Source organism: Carettochelys insculpta, chromosome 2 (assembly GCF_033958435.1).
Source record: "Carettochelys insculpta isolate YL-2023 chromosome 2, ASM3395843v1, whole genome shotgun sequence".
Classification (NCBI taxonomy): Eukaryota; Metazoa; Chordata; order Testudines; family Carettochelyidae; genus Carettochelys; species Carettochelys insculpta.
In genome coordinates this window covers 260,045,830-260,061,890 of record NC_134138.1, presented here as the reverse complement: position 1 = coordinate 260,061,890, position 16,061 = coordinate 260,045,830, and the positions used below count along the sequence as shown (strand labels likewise).

Genomic DNA, 16,061 nt, shown 5'->3' with positions numbered 1-16,061 from the left:
TGTTTTGGATCAGATTCAGAAACAATAAATAAATGTTACAACATGTTTGGTGAACCATTATCAGCACACTACAGTTTAGAACAAAACATGGAATGAGGTTCAGTAGGGCTGGGCATCAAGAACACAGAAGGCAAAGATAAGTTTTAGTTATTTGTATCATGACTGCCCCTCCAGCGCTCATTTCTATTTGTGTCATTTACTGTAGAACTTTAAAGCTGGTGCATTTCTTAAGAATACCTTTCTGATTCAAACTTACATAAAATAAATTTAAACATTCTTACATCATTTCCATTTTATGCAGAACCACTTCCATCCCCATCACCAGACCTTTGCTTCCTTCACTTCAGAGCAGGGCAGCTTCATAGTTAAACACTGTTGAGCAGGCATGCTTGGAACAAGAAAGGCAGGTCCTCCTCAATACCTGTAAGGTGTCTATGCGGCACTCATACTTGGCTAAGTGGACACGCTTCTCCAGTTTGTGTTGTCAGCAAAACCTCATACCTGTATATACCTGTGTGCCGCAGGTGCTGGACTGCCTTGTTTCCCTGATGCAGTATGGTCTTGCCCTTTCGTCTTTCAAGGTTCAGTTGGCAGCCATCTTGGCTTCCCATCTGGGAGAGGGCGAGTACTCCTTTTCAACAAACCCTGGTGGGGCACTTTCTCAAGGGCATGGAGTGCTTTCACCTGCTGCCCAGTTCCAGCCTGGGACCTTATGCTGGTATTCTGGGTCTTGTACCTCCCCCTCTCCACCACCTTTGAAACCTCGCCACATGCTCCCTCCTTTTTCTCTCCTGGAAAGTGGCCTTCCTGGTGCCTATCACCTCTGCCAAAAGGAACTCATGTCGGAGCACCCCTACACGTTGTTCCATAAGGACAAGGTTGAACTTTACCCTCACCCAGCTTTCCTTCCAAAAGTGGTCTCCAGCTTTCATACTGGCCCAGATATTTTCCTTCTTGTGTTCTATCCTAAGCCTCATATTTCCCCATGGGAGCAGCAATGGCACTCTCTCAATATGGGGCAGGGGACTGCCTTCTACATTGACTGGATTAAGCCCTTCCGCAAGATCTCGCAGCTCATTGTGGCTGTTGCTGATCATATGAAAGTGCTTCCAGTTTCATTGCAGTGCATATCTTCCTCAATCATATCCTGCATATGAACATGCTACAACGTCGCTAAGGTTACCGTGCCACCTGTTAGGCCTCTACAACTGCTTTCCTGGCTCATGTGCCTCTCCAGAAAATCTGTTGAGCTGCAACATGGTCCTCTGTGCACACTTTTACATCACATTATGCTATTGTGCAGCAGCCCAGACAGGATGCAGCCTTCAGGGCCGCTGTCCTTGAGTCAGCCATACAAGAGCTTTCTTCTTGCTTATGTCAAGGGAAAACAACTTTCAGGCTCTGGCCAGAGACTCCATCAGTGACTCTAGTGTGTCTTCATTATGAGCAACGAGAGCTACATCATCTGAGAAGAGGAGTTCCCTAATGAGGACTTTCGGGATCTTAGTTTTGGCCTTGACTCTTGCCAGGTTGTAGAGAGAGCCATCTAATCCTGTGTGGAGAAATATACCTCTGCGTGAGTTTTGAAATGTGCAATTTATTAGAACTGAGAAGAATATGCCGAAGAGGGTAGGGGCAAGAACACACCCTTGTTTGACTCCGCTGTTCATTTCAAACAGTTCCAATGCAGATCCATCATATCGCACTGTTGCTTTCATATCGTCATGAAAGGATGTTATGAGCTTGAGTAAGGGTCGGTGGGCAGCCAATCTTGGTTAATATTATATGTAGTCCTGATCTACTAACTGTCAAACATCCTTGTTAAGTCCACAAATGCTATGAATAACGGCTTTCCTTGTTCTCTGCATTTTTCCTGTAGCTGTCGAAGAGAGAAGACCATGTCCATTGTTGACTTGCCAGGCCTGAAGCTGTGTGTGTTTCTGGATAGACTTGATCTGCGAGTTTTTGCAGGCATTAGAGAATGACAAGGACAAATGTTTTTCCTGTGATGCTCAGTAACAAGATGCCTCTGTAGTTGTTGCAGTCACCCTTGTTGCCTTTGTTTTTATAAAGAGTGATGATGTTTGCGTCCTTCATGTTGTGTGGGACATCTCCTGCTCTCCAACATTTAAGGAGCAAATTATAGGGGAAGGGAACGAACACAGCCTTGTTTGCCTTTAGGACTTCAACTGGGAATCTGTTGTTTCCTGGTGCTTTTCCGTTGGAGAGAGCATCAAGAGCTTGAGCAAGTTCCTCCTCTGTAGGCTCTGCATCTAGCTCAGAGATTTCTGGATAAGTTGGGATAAGGTTGCAAGTTCAGTTGTATTGCACACTCATGGGAATAAAGACTTGTATAGTGTTCCACTCATCTGGACATCTGCAGCTTTGTGTCTGTGATCACCTGTCCATTTAAACGCTTTAGTGGGGCGACTTTGGTAATGTTTGGTCCGAGTGCTTTCTTCAGTCCATCATACGTAGTTTTCAGGTCTCCCAAAGCAGACCCCTTTTGAATATTAGAACATAGATTGGCCTGATACTTGTTGGCACACCGCCTTGATTCTCTCAGAAGATCAGATCTTGCATGTCGAAGTTGATCTCTTGTGCTTTGAGATGGGTTCTTTGTGTTACTCAGGTGTGCCTTGTGTTTTTCTTCAAGAAGAAGCCTAAGAATGTCAGCATTTTCATCGATCCAGTCTTTGTTAGAGAATGTATGGGTTCCAAAGGCAGATTTGGCACATTCTGATATTGTATCTCTCAGCTTGGACCATGTTTCATCAATGGTTTGTTGCTTAGGTTTGTGTTCCATTTTGCGAGTGAGATCATCTGTGAAGACAGAGCATTTCAGCACATCTCTGGTATTGAGGGTACTGATCTTTAGTTTACTGCATTCCTTTGTGATGTAGAATGTCTTTGGGCCAATTTTCACTCTGCTGATGATTAAAGAGTGATCAGTGTTCGGATCTGTGCTGTGGGAGATGCTTGTAAATTTGACGGCATTGAGATGTTTCCTGCGTACAAGTACAAGTCAAGTTGATGCCAGTGACTGGATCTGGCGTGGTGCCATGAAATCTTGTGACATTCTTTCAAGTTAAAGAAAGTATTGAAAAACTGGGTTTTTTAAATGAAATAGCTGAGGGCATGGTTCAGTGCATTCTTCAGTGCTGCAATGTTTCATATTGTGAAAAATAGAAACAAATAATAGAAGACATTTTACTACTAATTTGTTGACTTAAGAACTATATTTTGCAGAGATGTGTTTGATATCTTTTTCATTTTTGATAAAGTTTATTATTTGTCATTCCTAATTAGTAAACATTAAAACTGAAAAGAGTAATCTGAAAACATGTATGGTTTTTATTGTTGTGGAAAATAGTACACTGATTTTTAATTCCTTAACTACAGATGGTGTTCTGTCTTCGTTAAACCACACATATCCGGTACTGGCTATAGAAGCTGTCTCAACATCTGTTTACAAGGAACAGAGTTATGGGCTGTCACATCTATCTTTTCAAGAAGGTATTTGAACTGCAGTCCAAAGGATCAATAAATGTGATGCTTTCTTTAAGTAAAAATATGTATTATACTAGACAATTTATGAGGGTTCTAATCCCTGGACCTAGACAAATTCCAATACATAATTGCATTCTGCCTTCTTAAAGTCCCCTGTATTTCCATTTGGATACAACATTATTCTTCATTTTCTACCCTAAACTATTGCACACTGTTAATGCTTACTGTTTTACCAAAACCATGGCTGCATTTCTAGCATGCATCTGTCTTACTCCTGAGGGAATTCTGCACCAAAAAGTCCAAAATTCTGCATATTTTATTTGTCAGAATAATTCAATATAATTTTATCAATTTCATTTGTTTTGGTAATTTATTTAAACTGCCATACAGGAAAAAAAGTCACAACAACTGTTCAGCATTTTCTTAATACATGGAAGTTAAGTTACAAGTACTTGGTAACCAAGACCCTGCATTCCAGTTATAATCCTGAATTTTCATTTAAATTACTTTCATTTTGATGTTTCATGTTTTGTAAAGTAGGCTGCTTTACACTACTCTGGCAAGCTAATGGAGCCTCTGAAGAAGTGGGTCTGTCCCACGAAAGTTCACCTAATAAACTATTTTGCTAGTCTTTAAAGTGCTACTTGACTGCTTTTTGTTTTAATTGACAAAGGATGAGAACAATTAATGAACATTAGCAACCTATCCTTTTAGTCATGTTTCTCCTCTGCCTCAGGGGGACAGCCTGCTTCATACAGCCCTATGCCTCCAAGTCTGGAATGCAGCATGGAGAGGGACAGAGTGATTCTCTCTCATCTATTTGCATACAAAGAGGCACCCAGCCCCACCCCCTTAATGTCTGTCCATGAAAATTGGCATACATGCCTAGCATCCTCTCCCACCCCCCACCAGTGATCTGCTGTCTCCTGTCAGCTGCTCCCAGCAGACATGCCCAAGCTGCTGCAAAAGGTTTGTGTGTTCCCCACTGATTTCTTTGCTCTCCTACTTTTCTGCAGGGGACCCAGGAAATCTGTGGAAGGTATGAATTCTAGGGCACTGAATTCCACCAGGAGTGCTATATGTATGGCAGTATTGTATCTTCTTGTAAAATGCACTAGCGTGATAAAGATGGCCCAAGAAACCCTGTAAGGTGAACTTTTAGGCGTTTCTACCAAATAATCTCCCTCTGTCAAGAGGTGAGACCCTCTGAATCTATGGAAAGGTTTGTTTCTGATATCACCTACAATGAGCCACTAATCCTGGCACCTCTTTCTGTACCCTGCCTCTAAGATGCCTGACGACCCATCTCCTCATAGAAACATTGCTATCTCAGGAAATACACGACTTGCGGTGCTGCACCAAACTCTAAAACCCACAGGGTCCAGAGAAGAGGATGCTACACAGTCCAGCTGTTATCTAATATTGCCAGTTCCCACTTCTTGTTCTGTCTCCAAATTTATACAAATCTAGGCATGTAAAAAGTGCAGAAGGGTAGCCTTGGACTTGGTGGTCAGCGAGAATATCCAGTTTGGCGTTAGGTCACTTTCTCATATGCAGCATGCAGAAGAGCTACATAGGGCCCATAGTTAATAGACCATTGTGGTAAATATTTAAATTATATGGTACTGTTCAGTGTGAAGGTACTTTATAAATGTAAGTTGTTACTAGTACTGTACTATTATACTTTTTCCACACAGAAATGTCAGGCCTGTCATTCCATATAGCGTCAATGGATGAAAATGGAACTCTCAATCTTTGGGTGAGTAAATAGATACTCATGAAAAGCAAGAATATTGCACTCAAGAAATCACTTTGTCCTACAAAAGTGAGACATCCTTCAAATTTCCAAGCTTTCAGGTAAGAGTTTCTTTCAAAAATATGGCAACATTAGCTATTTTACTGGCATTTTCCTAGAAAGGCTATAAGCAGCCTCTGTAAATACTGTTCCGATAAGGCAGAAATATTGATAGGTGTTTGTGATCAATATGGTCAAATCAATCAGCAGTGCTGCCTGTTGGGAACCTTGCTCATACTCATCTGTTTCTTGGGAAATATCTATTGATCTACATCGGCTTATCCACTTCTTTCACTTTAGATTGCTGTGGATGTGACTGAAACTGATGTGGGAAGCCACACTCATAACATGTATTGGAGACATCTTCAATCTTTCAGAAAATATTTTTCACATGAAGAATAGCCAAGCAGTAATGATGTATTGATTACCTGGTCAGAAAATATTGTAGGCATTTTAGTAATTCCACTTTGTGGATAATATCTATCTTTATATTACATTCTAATTAATGTGCTGAAGTCTTTTTTCATGTCTATGTTTAAGCCTAATTCTTACAGCTCTGTATATCCACTAGAACTAATCCAGGCTAAACAGCTGGAGGTCTCTTGTTTATCCTTAGAAATAGTTTATCCACCCCCACGTCCAAAAAGCGTAGCGATAACTTATTTCTTTTGTTTGGGATTTTTAATCCCCCCCTACTCCTGCCAAGTGCCCTGGGCTGCAAACTTTGTAGGGTGAAATCAACTTGCATAAATCATCTTACTAAGCAGGTGGGAGAGAGCAGAGCAAGAGACGTCTTTTTTCCTCTTTAATGTCTCACAATAGTCTGGTATTGGCGGATCTTTCTTGTTGAGAATGATATCACACCATCTGTTGAAGAGCAGTGTTTCACATTAATTAACGTCTCTCCCTTGTCTGGTCATGTATAAAGCCGCTGAGGCTCGCAATATGATCTCTCAACTATTACTTTTCAGTATGGAATACAGACATTATAAGAGAGATGAATTCATGCAGCAATACACAAGCAATCAATAAAGTCGAAACACCTTCTTCTAGTTCTGATACCTACACTAATTTACAAGTGAGCCAGACTAATTCCAGCTATGTATTTGACAGTTTTCAATTGAGACGTGGCGATTTTCACATGAGCCAGCCTCAAGTATACTCACATATTCTAGAAATACCTATGTCAATGCAGAATTTGTTAATACTCACTGTTTGCTCATTTTAAATCATTGTCCTTTTTAGGTAGCAGTTGAATTACAAAAAGTGGATTTGGCTGGTTCACAAAATGATTTAGGTAAGTATGGTACATGAGAGGAACAATAAAGCAATCTGTTTTTAAATGGAAGGAAGAAAGAGGTCAATGGGAGGGCTGTATAGCCAATTAGGAAACATTCCAGAAATTTGTAGGGTTAGTGCCATTTTAGTTTATGCAGAACATGGATCTGAATTTGGATCGCTAGAGTTTTGGGAGCTCTCTCACTGCCATCAGAGTAGCCACCTTACCAATCTGCCCACTCTTCCCTTAAAGGCTACTTCATTTCTTACACCTTTTTCAAGTTCTCTGGCAGTTCTTCCTTCATCATCACTGGAAGAACTTTTCAGGTGGGTCTGTCCCACAAAAGCTCATCACCAAATATACCATTTTGTTAGTTTTAAAGTGCTACAGCTGTTTTGTTTTTTTTACACACTCTTTAGCTTTAATCACAGTTGCAATTTCACTTCCAAAGCAACCCCCCTTTGTATTCTTATAACTGTCTCATAAACTCTCGTTTGAGGCCAAAATGTACCAAATTTGATGTCAGACCACAGATCACATTTTCCTCTCAATGTTGAACAAATTACTTTCAGCTATTTTCAGTTATCTAAATGGGTAAAATACCCTTTCTCCACCTTGAACAGATTAGGACCTGTGTTTATGGATAACTTTATGGCTGAATTTTTAAAACTGCCTCCTTCGTGTCTCTTGTACTCAGTAAGTGCTAGCTATTTAGAATGCCTGAAAATATAAACAACCCAAACCTGTTTAAAATACCATATTTAAATATAAATCTTTAAGCCTTATAATAATAAAACTGTGTATCTACATATCTGCAGTAAAAATGTTGATCAAGTTTTCAGTTTTTAATCGATAGAACTACAGAGTTGCATTTTCTGCTGAATTTGGATATTTTGTATAACTATACATAGTGCAGTTTTAAAGTTATTGAGTTTGCATCTGTAGCCAGACATGAACCCCCCATTTGGCCTTTTCTTCTTCTCCCTCCCACTGGGAGAGACAGAGAGAGAGACAGAGAGGGAGACAGGCAGCCTTTGATGCCCTGGGAACGCAGGTGTGCTGTCTCACCCAGACTCTCTACCATACACAGAAACCAGTGAATGGGCTAGCTCATAGCCGCCCTTCTGGCTGATATCGGTAATTGACATGCCTGATCACTGCCCCAGGAAGAATGGGGAACCTCTGCCCATCACCTCCAAAGGTGCCCAATTGTCCACAATTCACAGATGCGAATTGAGCCTTGCACCTTCCCTGGGAAACCTGGGGTTCAAACACATTCCTCCCCGATTGGCCACTTAAGACCAGGAAGAAGCCTACATGACCAAAGGGGTGTAAAGAGGGGTTTGGCAGCCCACCCCCCTTTGAGCTCCAATCACCTACACCTGCTGGCCAGGTCCAGTATTGACTCCCGAGACTGGGGACACCTGGTTCGTATCTACTTCTTCCCGAGGGATTGAGAGAAAGATTCTGGGTCACACTGGATCTATGAGGCAGGGGTAAGAATTACACCTGTATTACACTTCTTTCCTATAGGAATTGAGGGAAAGACTCTGGTTCCACCAGGTCTAAGAGGCAGGGGTGAAAATCACACCTGCAACGTGCCTTTCTTGTGTACACATTACTTGTATTAGTTTAAGCTAGCTAGTTTGTCTAGAACTTTTCTTAAGTTAAATTGTGTTGTTTCCCCTTTAAAAACTGCGGGTACTGACTGATTTTGGCTATAAACTGCTAAAAATCATTATCCTGTCACTCAAACTTGGCGGCCATCTTGGTTTCGTTCATAAAATTGGGTGGTCAGTTTAAAACCCCCTTTTACTCGCGGCAGCCGCTTCTGTTGTAAAATCGCTGCCAGCAGTTTCCTATTAACTGCTACTAAAGTTATAAACAAAAATTCTCAATTGTGGTACTTTAATCATTTGTCTTAGTTAATTTGTTTCTATCTTTGTATAAATAAAAAGTAATTGTTAAAGCCTCTAATAAGTGTAATTTTCCTCTTGCTGCTGTACCCGAACTAAAAGCAAACCAAAGAACCCAGCCTGCCCTGGCTGCTTAGCGTAGCTGCTGGTGCGGCATCACCCCCTTTGCCCCACCGGACCTTTAGCTGGCACCTGGACATCGGCTCACAGCATCCAACATAGTTGTCAGCTCAGCATACTGCCTCCAGCCTTTATTTTTCGTCTTTGGAATGTTCGTTTACAGTAAGAAAAATTCAGTTGCTGGTGTGCATCTCAGTTAGAATTAGTACAGTATAGTAGTGGTATTCTTGACAGCATTACTATGTTATCTTTACCATGTAAGGTGCATTTTAATTTTGATGATCCTAATGATATAAATGTGTCATTTCCATTATTGATCTTTGTAAAGTAATGTCATAATATTGCATATGATCGGAAAGAGAATACCTGTAGACCTACTACAGATGGTAATTCAGCCGAAATTCTACAGATTATAATTTTAGAATTAAAATGACCATTTCTCTGTTTCCCCTTCTTTCTCCCACTTCAAACAAAAATTACAGCTTTTTTGGATTTCAATTCTGGAGCCAATAATTTTTCTATATTAACACATTCCAGCTTGTCTCATCTTTGAGGACAATGCTTTAACTGTGAATTTTGTTGTGTTTGTTAATTGAGATCTTAATTCTATTTTAACATTTTTATTTTAATACAATCTATGTAATTCAACAATGGTACATGATTCTTGATATTTTATTGAAATTTGAGTTCCTAGGCTAAAAGAATAATTATTTATTGTTTCAGGTTTAATTCCTGGGGGTAAAGTAAAGTTAGTACATAGCTCTTCTGTTCAGTTAAATAGCAGGTAAGAAAATAGTGGTTATCCATTAAATTGTATATTTATAACTCATTGAGTTAATTTTCTCCTGGAAGTGGGCATGTTGTTGTTCTCCAATACATATTGATTAGGAAATTCAATAGTTCATTACTGCTGGAAATATACACTTTTGCTGGAGATATCCATTAAAATGTCCAATTATGGGAGAGCTTCCTGTCTGAAATATTTATATTCTGCTTTTCAATATGTATAGAGAGATGAATGTGACCCAGTGATTCCAACAAATATTTAACCCTCAGAACAGCAGCAGTGACTTGATGCAGTATATACTTGCGTTACTTTTGGAGAATAGTTCCTAGTTATTTATATTATCTTTTTCTTTTGTATTTCCGCAGCCTTTTCCCAAAAGATATTCTATACCTCAGGACACCTCAAACACTGAATATTAAGTTTCTGCCTTCTAATCCTAATCATTTCATTGTTGGAACAGACATTGTGAGTAACATTTTAAATTCCATTACGTTAGTCTTTCCTCTGTTATTATTCTAATGATAAAAGGTTTCTGTTTTATTTGGAATTATACAGGCACTACTTATGTAAATATATACAGTTTGATATTGTTAAAATAGTTTTTTTCTAATTAGTACTGATCTGTAAGTGCAGTAGCTCTTGTGTAAATTGCAATACATATGGTTTTATTTAATGCTGCCGTATAGATAATATGTTTTTGTGTGTGTTATTAACAGGGTATGGTAAGTCATGGCACAAGGCATGATTTAAGAGTATCTCCAAAGCTGTTCAAACCCCAGCAGGGTGGACCAAGATCGATAAGTGTTAATGCAGTTGATTTCTCACCTTTTGGAAAGCCAGTATTTTTGGTATGGAAAGCTTTTTATGTAACAATAATTTAATTTTAAATTACTTGCATTAGAGAATTTCTAAATTTACTAAGTCAATACATGTAATAACACTTAATTTACATTCCCAGCTCAGAACCCTTTTAACAGGTGGCAAACAATTATTGTGTATTAATGACTGAATTAATCATATCCTGAGAAATGAAGCACCTGTCTTGCAGAAACAAAATAGCAATACCTGCACATCTTATTATGCTGAGAATGCATTGCCTATTCTCATTAAGACAAGCATCATCTTTGGTTTATAGGTGAACTGTGAACTAGGTAACCTATTTGTGCGCTCTTATCTCATACCTCAGTTGACTTCCTTTGTAGATAGTACGGATACACATAAAAACTATTTGTCTCTCTTGTGAAAGTTTACTCGATGCTAACTGAAAATTATTACAGTATGATTTAATAACTATTTATCCAGATATTTACATTTGAAATAATCCATGGTAATGTCTAAGGACTGTATCTCAAGCTGTGTAATTTAGCTGGGATTACACAGATTATAAATTAAGATGATGTTTGGCCGATAAACATACATGTTCTGTACTGCCTCTGCCCAGAACTGACTTGCTGACTGAAATTTTCCACCGATGTCTGGCATAAGTTTGGTTAGGTTCAGACTGTACTGCCCAAATACATAAATATAGAGGAATTTTGAATGAAAGCAAATGCAAAATAAAGTCTGCTTTAATTTTAGCCAATTTAGCTTATTGTGATATGTTGGAACAAAATCTGGACACCGTGTATGAAGCAAGCAGGAGGGTTTATTACACACAGTGCTGGTGGAATGTTACTTCGCCCATCAGGACTCAGTGGAGCACTGCCAGACAATTGGTTACAATTGATTATGTAGGATGCTGATGGATGGGTCGGGGGGAACTATGGTATGGGTGTTTATCCACTCCTGGACAGGTTCTAGCAGTAAGATGAAATAAGCACAATAAACAAATAATCTAAAAAGGTTACATGGTGTTCCAGCCCATTTCTTACAGAATACCTTATCTCAATTACAAGTGGTTTTCCTTAACAAATTACTTAAACAAAGCAGACATGTCATAACATCTGTGTGTCTAATTGGATGGATGGTGCGTCTCCAAGAATAGTGATGGCACCTTCACATGGGCATATCTGGGGTGCTAGAAGATTAAAACAAAAGAGACAGTAACAGCGTAGAGCAATAACATGTTTGTTTTGAGTACCAGCCTGGGATAGCAAATGGGATGGTACTATATCTTATTTCTCACGTGCATGGCCTCTTCTTGGAACGTGGTTGCCGGGGCAACTGTCCCTCCCTCTAAACTCCAAGCCCCTGTCCAAGTTGGGAGGACCTTCCCTGGGTCTTGTGAGTGAGATGGCGGGCAGGGGCAAGTGGGGGTAACCTTCTGCTCATGCTAACTGTGTTTCTGAACTATAGGATTATAGGCCTACTCCAGACTTTAGGATCTGAATAGGGGATATTTAGCAGAATGCCATAGCCTGCCTCAGAAATTTCCTTGATACTGGAAGTATTATATGATCTTAAGCCTGTAACGTGTTGGCTGAAAGCTTGGCTGTTAAAACAGTATACTGGATGGTATGTAGAGAAAACGGGATTGGGACCTTTATTGGGAGATATTAATATAAAGTCCATAAACATAGTTAATTGGTTGTTCAGAAAGCATTGCTTGGCCTGGACAATTACAGGTTATTCTCTCTTGTCCAGCATCCTCTGGACCTGACCAGTGCTGGATGAGAGAATTTGCTGGACAATTGGAGGTCAATATTGTCTAGCACATTACCAACACTTTCAGTGCTTCCTGGACTCTTAGAAGACATTGAGGGGTATATTACAGCTAAATAATGGCACAGAACACTGAAAACCAGGACTGATGGCAGTAAACAAACTTTTATGGGACCACAGGAAACTTGCCATACCCATGATAAGTGATCATCTGGATAACTAAAATCATGCTGGATTATGGAGTTTGACAGACAAGAGAGTTCCAGATTAGAGGTTCAACCTGTACCACTCCATTTTCCTACTAATGCAGATTTCATCCCAGTATGGCTACGCCTACACTAGAAGCATCTGTCTACAGAAGTTACTGTCGGAGAGATGTGCTGACAAAACTTCCATTGACGGATCATGTCTACACATAAAAGCGGATCAATCTTTTGACCTGCTCTATCGACAGAAGGGCCTGCTGCAGCATCCTTAGCTTTTTTTGTCAACAGCTTCTATTGACAAAACACATTTTGTGTAGATGCTCCATGAGTTTTGTCAACAAAACTCCAGTTTTGTCTACAAAATTCTCTAGTGTAGATGTAGCCTATGGCTTTGTGACATCCACCTTGAATTATTGCAATATCCTCTATATGGGGTTAGCACTGAAATGTGAAACCGTACAAAAATTAAAATTTGGATAATTTCTGATAGCTACACACCACAGTATAATAGTTACACAAATCAGATAATTATACTTTTATTTTAAAGATCATAGCCAAATAAAATATATTTGAGTAACATAAATGACCTTCAACAAATAGGATTGTAACTTCAGTATTAATTAGTTTGTTTCTTTCCCAGATAAGATTTTTCTTTGTGTTGCTGTGCAGGTTGGCTGTTCAGATGGAAGTATTAGATTGCACCAAATGACTTCAGAGCATCCCCTCATACAGTGGAATGACAGCACAAATGGCCAGCCAGTTATTGCTCTCCAGTGGGCTCTCACAAGACCTGCTGTGTTTTTTGTCCTGGATGCATCATCTACAGTTTACATCTGGGATCTGCTGGAAAATGACCTGTGCCCTGTAGCCAAACAAAGTATCCAGTCAGATAAGTAAGTAAATTTACTGGATATGTATTTTTTCTTGCTGTTATAAGATGGGAACTTTGCATCAAATCTGCTTTTTTGTTGAAGTTTTAAGGGCTTTTTTTGCTTAACTTTAAACCTCCATTAATAGGAATTCTTCATTGGAATTCTGTGCATAGAGCTGCTGCCAAATCAAGCCATTACAGATGGTCAACATCTGATCCCATTTAAGTCAACTGGATTATTCATATGATTAAAATTAAGTGTATGTTTAAATGTCTTGATGACTCAGGGTCACAACAGTCAGCATCTTAAAGCAGTGTTTCCCAAAGTGTGGTGCTGCTCAAAAGGATTCCAAGGGGTACTCAGCAGAAAATAAATTACTAAAAATCTGGAGATAAGCACTGGGACGATGCTGGGAGAGGGCATATGCTGATAAGGCTGAAGTCCTGAAAGGGGTTCGTAAATGTTTTAAAATTGGGAAACATTGTCTTATAGGATCAGAGATGACAGGAAAAATGCAACGAGTGAAAGAGAGGGATACTATTAAATTGCATGCATATTATACACATTTAAAATAGATACAGAAATAATTTGTGGTCATTTGTTCTGACTGGGAACAGGAAACATTTATACCGCTACCCTTAGTCTTAAACATTACTTTGTACAACATAATTCAGCCTGAAAAGACTCTGGCTAATGTAAGATTTTGGGAAAAATCTGTGTAAAATAAATATTTTTAAAAGCTCCTACAGTTATTTTTAAAGTGTTATATAATAGTAGCTGTTGTACTTGAACCAGTGTTTAAGCATGATTAGACACTTGATCACATGGAGGCTGTGCACCAAAATAAAAAATTCCCCTTAAAATATATGTATGTGAATCATTGCAGCTGATTGGTAATTTTCATATTGCTTGTCATTGCATAATATGTTCCTCTACATTTCCATGGTTGCATATTACCTTTTTTGGCAGATAATATGCTTAATTATAATTTCCCTGTAGAAAGCTTTTTAAGTGAGCAGTGTATATTGAGGATTGATAAATAAACAGGTTTCAAGGATTTTCATTTTAGTTAATTTTGTCTCAGTTTAGAAAAACACTCTTCTTTGCTTTCAGAGTTACGACTATGGTTGTACTGGGGGAACCAGAAAAAACAAATGGCCTGTTGGGGATTGCATTGGCAAAACAGTCTGGCATAATAGACATTCAGTATGTAAAGAAGAAGTGGGCATTACCTCAGTCCGAAGAATCAGAGAAACTACAGTTGCTCTTGCAACAATCCTTATAAAACAGAGAAATTGTTCTTTTCTGCATGTACAAATATGAGTAGCTCAATTTAGATTTTTTATTTGATGACTGTAATGAAAGATGTATAATGTAAGAGCTTTTGCATTTGTGTGTGTACATATGTGTATAATATAGTATGTATTTTATAAGAACGTCAATGCAGTATTTCAATAGAAGATGCAATATTTTTGTTAATTATAAAAATGACAGAACAAAGCTTGGTAATGTTGTACCTATTGAAGTATAATTGTTTTCACTTCCACATTATGAATATTTATAAATACTTTTCAATACGGTAATGAAAATATATTCCTGTCAAATATGATATGCTCTTTTCAATATTAATTTTGAAACAAATTGTAGATATTTTCAAGTTCCTGTCTTCCACATAAACATAAATGTATGCTTTTCTGTCACGTAAAAGTTTGTTGCCATGTTGTTCAGGTTACCTTCAGAAATTTCTCAACCTCTCCACAGCCATCATTTATGCATAGGCTAGAGCATACCACAGTGTGAAAATACTTGCATACAGACCAGAAACAACAAAGAGTTACCTTTCTTCAATGTCCTCTGCATTCTCCCATTCTGGAAAGCCAGAAGATGCAGAGACTGCAGCCATGGAGACATGAAGGTTAAACTCCAGGCCCTTGTGATCCCTTCTGACCTTATGGTTCTATGATTGCATGTCTATTTACACCAATTTATAACCCTTCACACATTGGTAAGTAGTCATAAGTAGGTCCAAGGGAGCCTGAGAGTAAATGACTCTGATTTAAATTATCGCATCCATCTCTTGTGACTTTGGTCCTAAGATTTGCAGAAGTAATTGCTCGTCTGAAGTAGGTCCACAATGGCATGCTTAGGACATGCTAACTACATTTTCTATTTTTTTTCCCCACAAACTTTGCAAATAATCTTAGTCCCTTTACCAAAACCCAAAACACTCTTTGGACCAATAGACTATTCAACCTTTACCAACCTAAACTGAATGATATTTACCTATTTATCGCTACATTTAAATAATTGTAAAATAATTACCAAATTCTCTGTACAGAGGGCTGGATAGATTTGTCTTTTAATCATAATTTTATTGTCCTTGTCTGTTTTTGGGCTATAGTTGCTAAACCTTTGAGGTGAGACTCACTGTGGAAAGCTTCAACTCAAAAATTATACGTTTGCAAAAGCTATATGCTCCTGGGGAAAATTAGGCTGTGATGGAAACTATACCTTATGGTTGCTCAAGAACAGACTGTCCTTATTTTCAAAATAATAGTAATACCTAGCCCCTATGTAATATTTTTCATCAGTAGATCTCAAAGTACTTCACAGCATTAGATGTACGATGCTTATGAGATCACTGTGAAGTAGGGAAGTGCTATTATATCCATTTTTACAGAGGAAGAACTGCAGTGCAGAGAGGCAAAGTGACTTGTCCCACGCCGTGCAGGTTGCCTGTGGCAGTAAAGGGACCTGAACATTGGTGTCTCATGTCCTAAACTAGTGCCCTAACCACTGTATCCTTCCTCTCTAATAGTAATAATCAAGTGTATAGGTTTTTAGTGTCTCCTCCCAACAGGATATAAAATAGTTTTTGTTTTCTAATTCATTTGTTACAAAACAAAACAGCAGTCATGTCGCACTAACAAAATAATTTATTAGGCGATGAGCTTTCATGGGACAGACACACTTCT

General features: G+C 38.8%; 1 protein-coding gene across 3 annotated transcripts in view; it reads left to right on the top strand.

Moving 5' to 3' along the window:
• The window catches only part of DYNC2I1 (dynein 2 intermediate chain 1), a 65,587-nt gene extending 50,161 nt beyond the window's left edge, over nucleotides 1–15,426 (top strand). Inside the window, exons 18-25 of one of the 3 annotated variants that reach the window (XM_074985050.1) lie at nucleotides 3,403–3,516; nucleotides 5,208–5,269; nucleotides 6,551–6,602; nucleotides 9,344–9,404; nucleotides 9,773–9,872; nucleotides 10,124–10,255; nucleotides 12,884–13,107; nucleotides 14,200–15,426. In XM_074985050.1, coding sequence (XP_074841151.1) covers nucleotides 3,403–3,516; nucleotides 5,208–5,269; nucleotides 6,551–6,602; nucleotides 9,344–9,404; nucleotides 9,773–9,872; nucleotides 10,124–10,255; nucleotides 12,884–13,107; nucleotides 14,200–14,371 — 917 coding nt within the window. In that variant the 3' untranslated portion in view covers nucleotides 14,372–15,426. The remainder of the gene's footprint in view (nucleotides 1–3,402; nucleotides 3,517–5,207; nucleotides 5,270–6,550; nucleotides 6,603–9,343; nucleotides 9,405–9,772; nucleotides 9,873–10,123; nucleotides 10,256–12,883; nucleotides 13,108–14,199) is intronic. The other 2 variants (XM_074985049.1, XM_074985051.1) reach the window with 2 other exon arrangements.
• The last annotated feature ends 635 nt before the right edge of the window (nucleotides 15,427–16,061 follow it).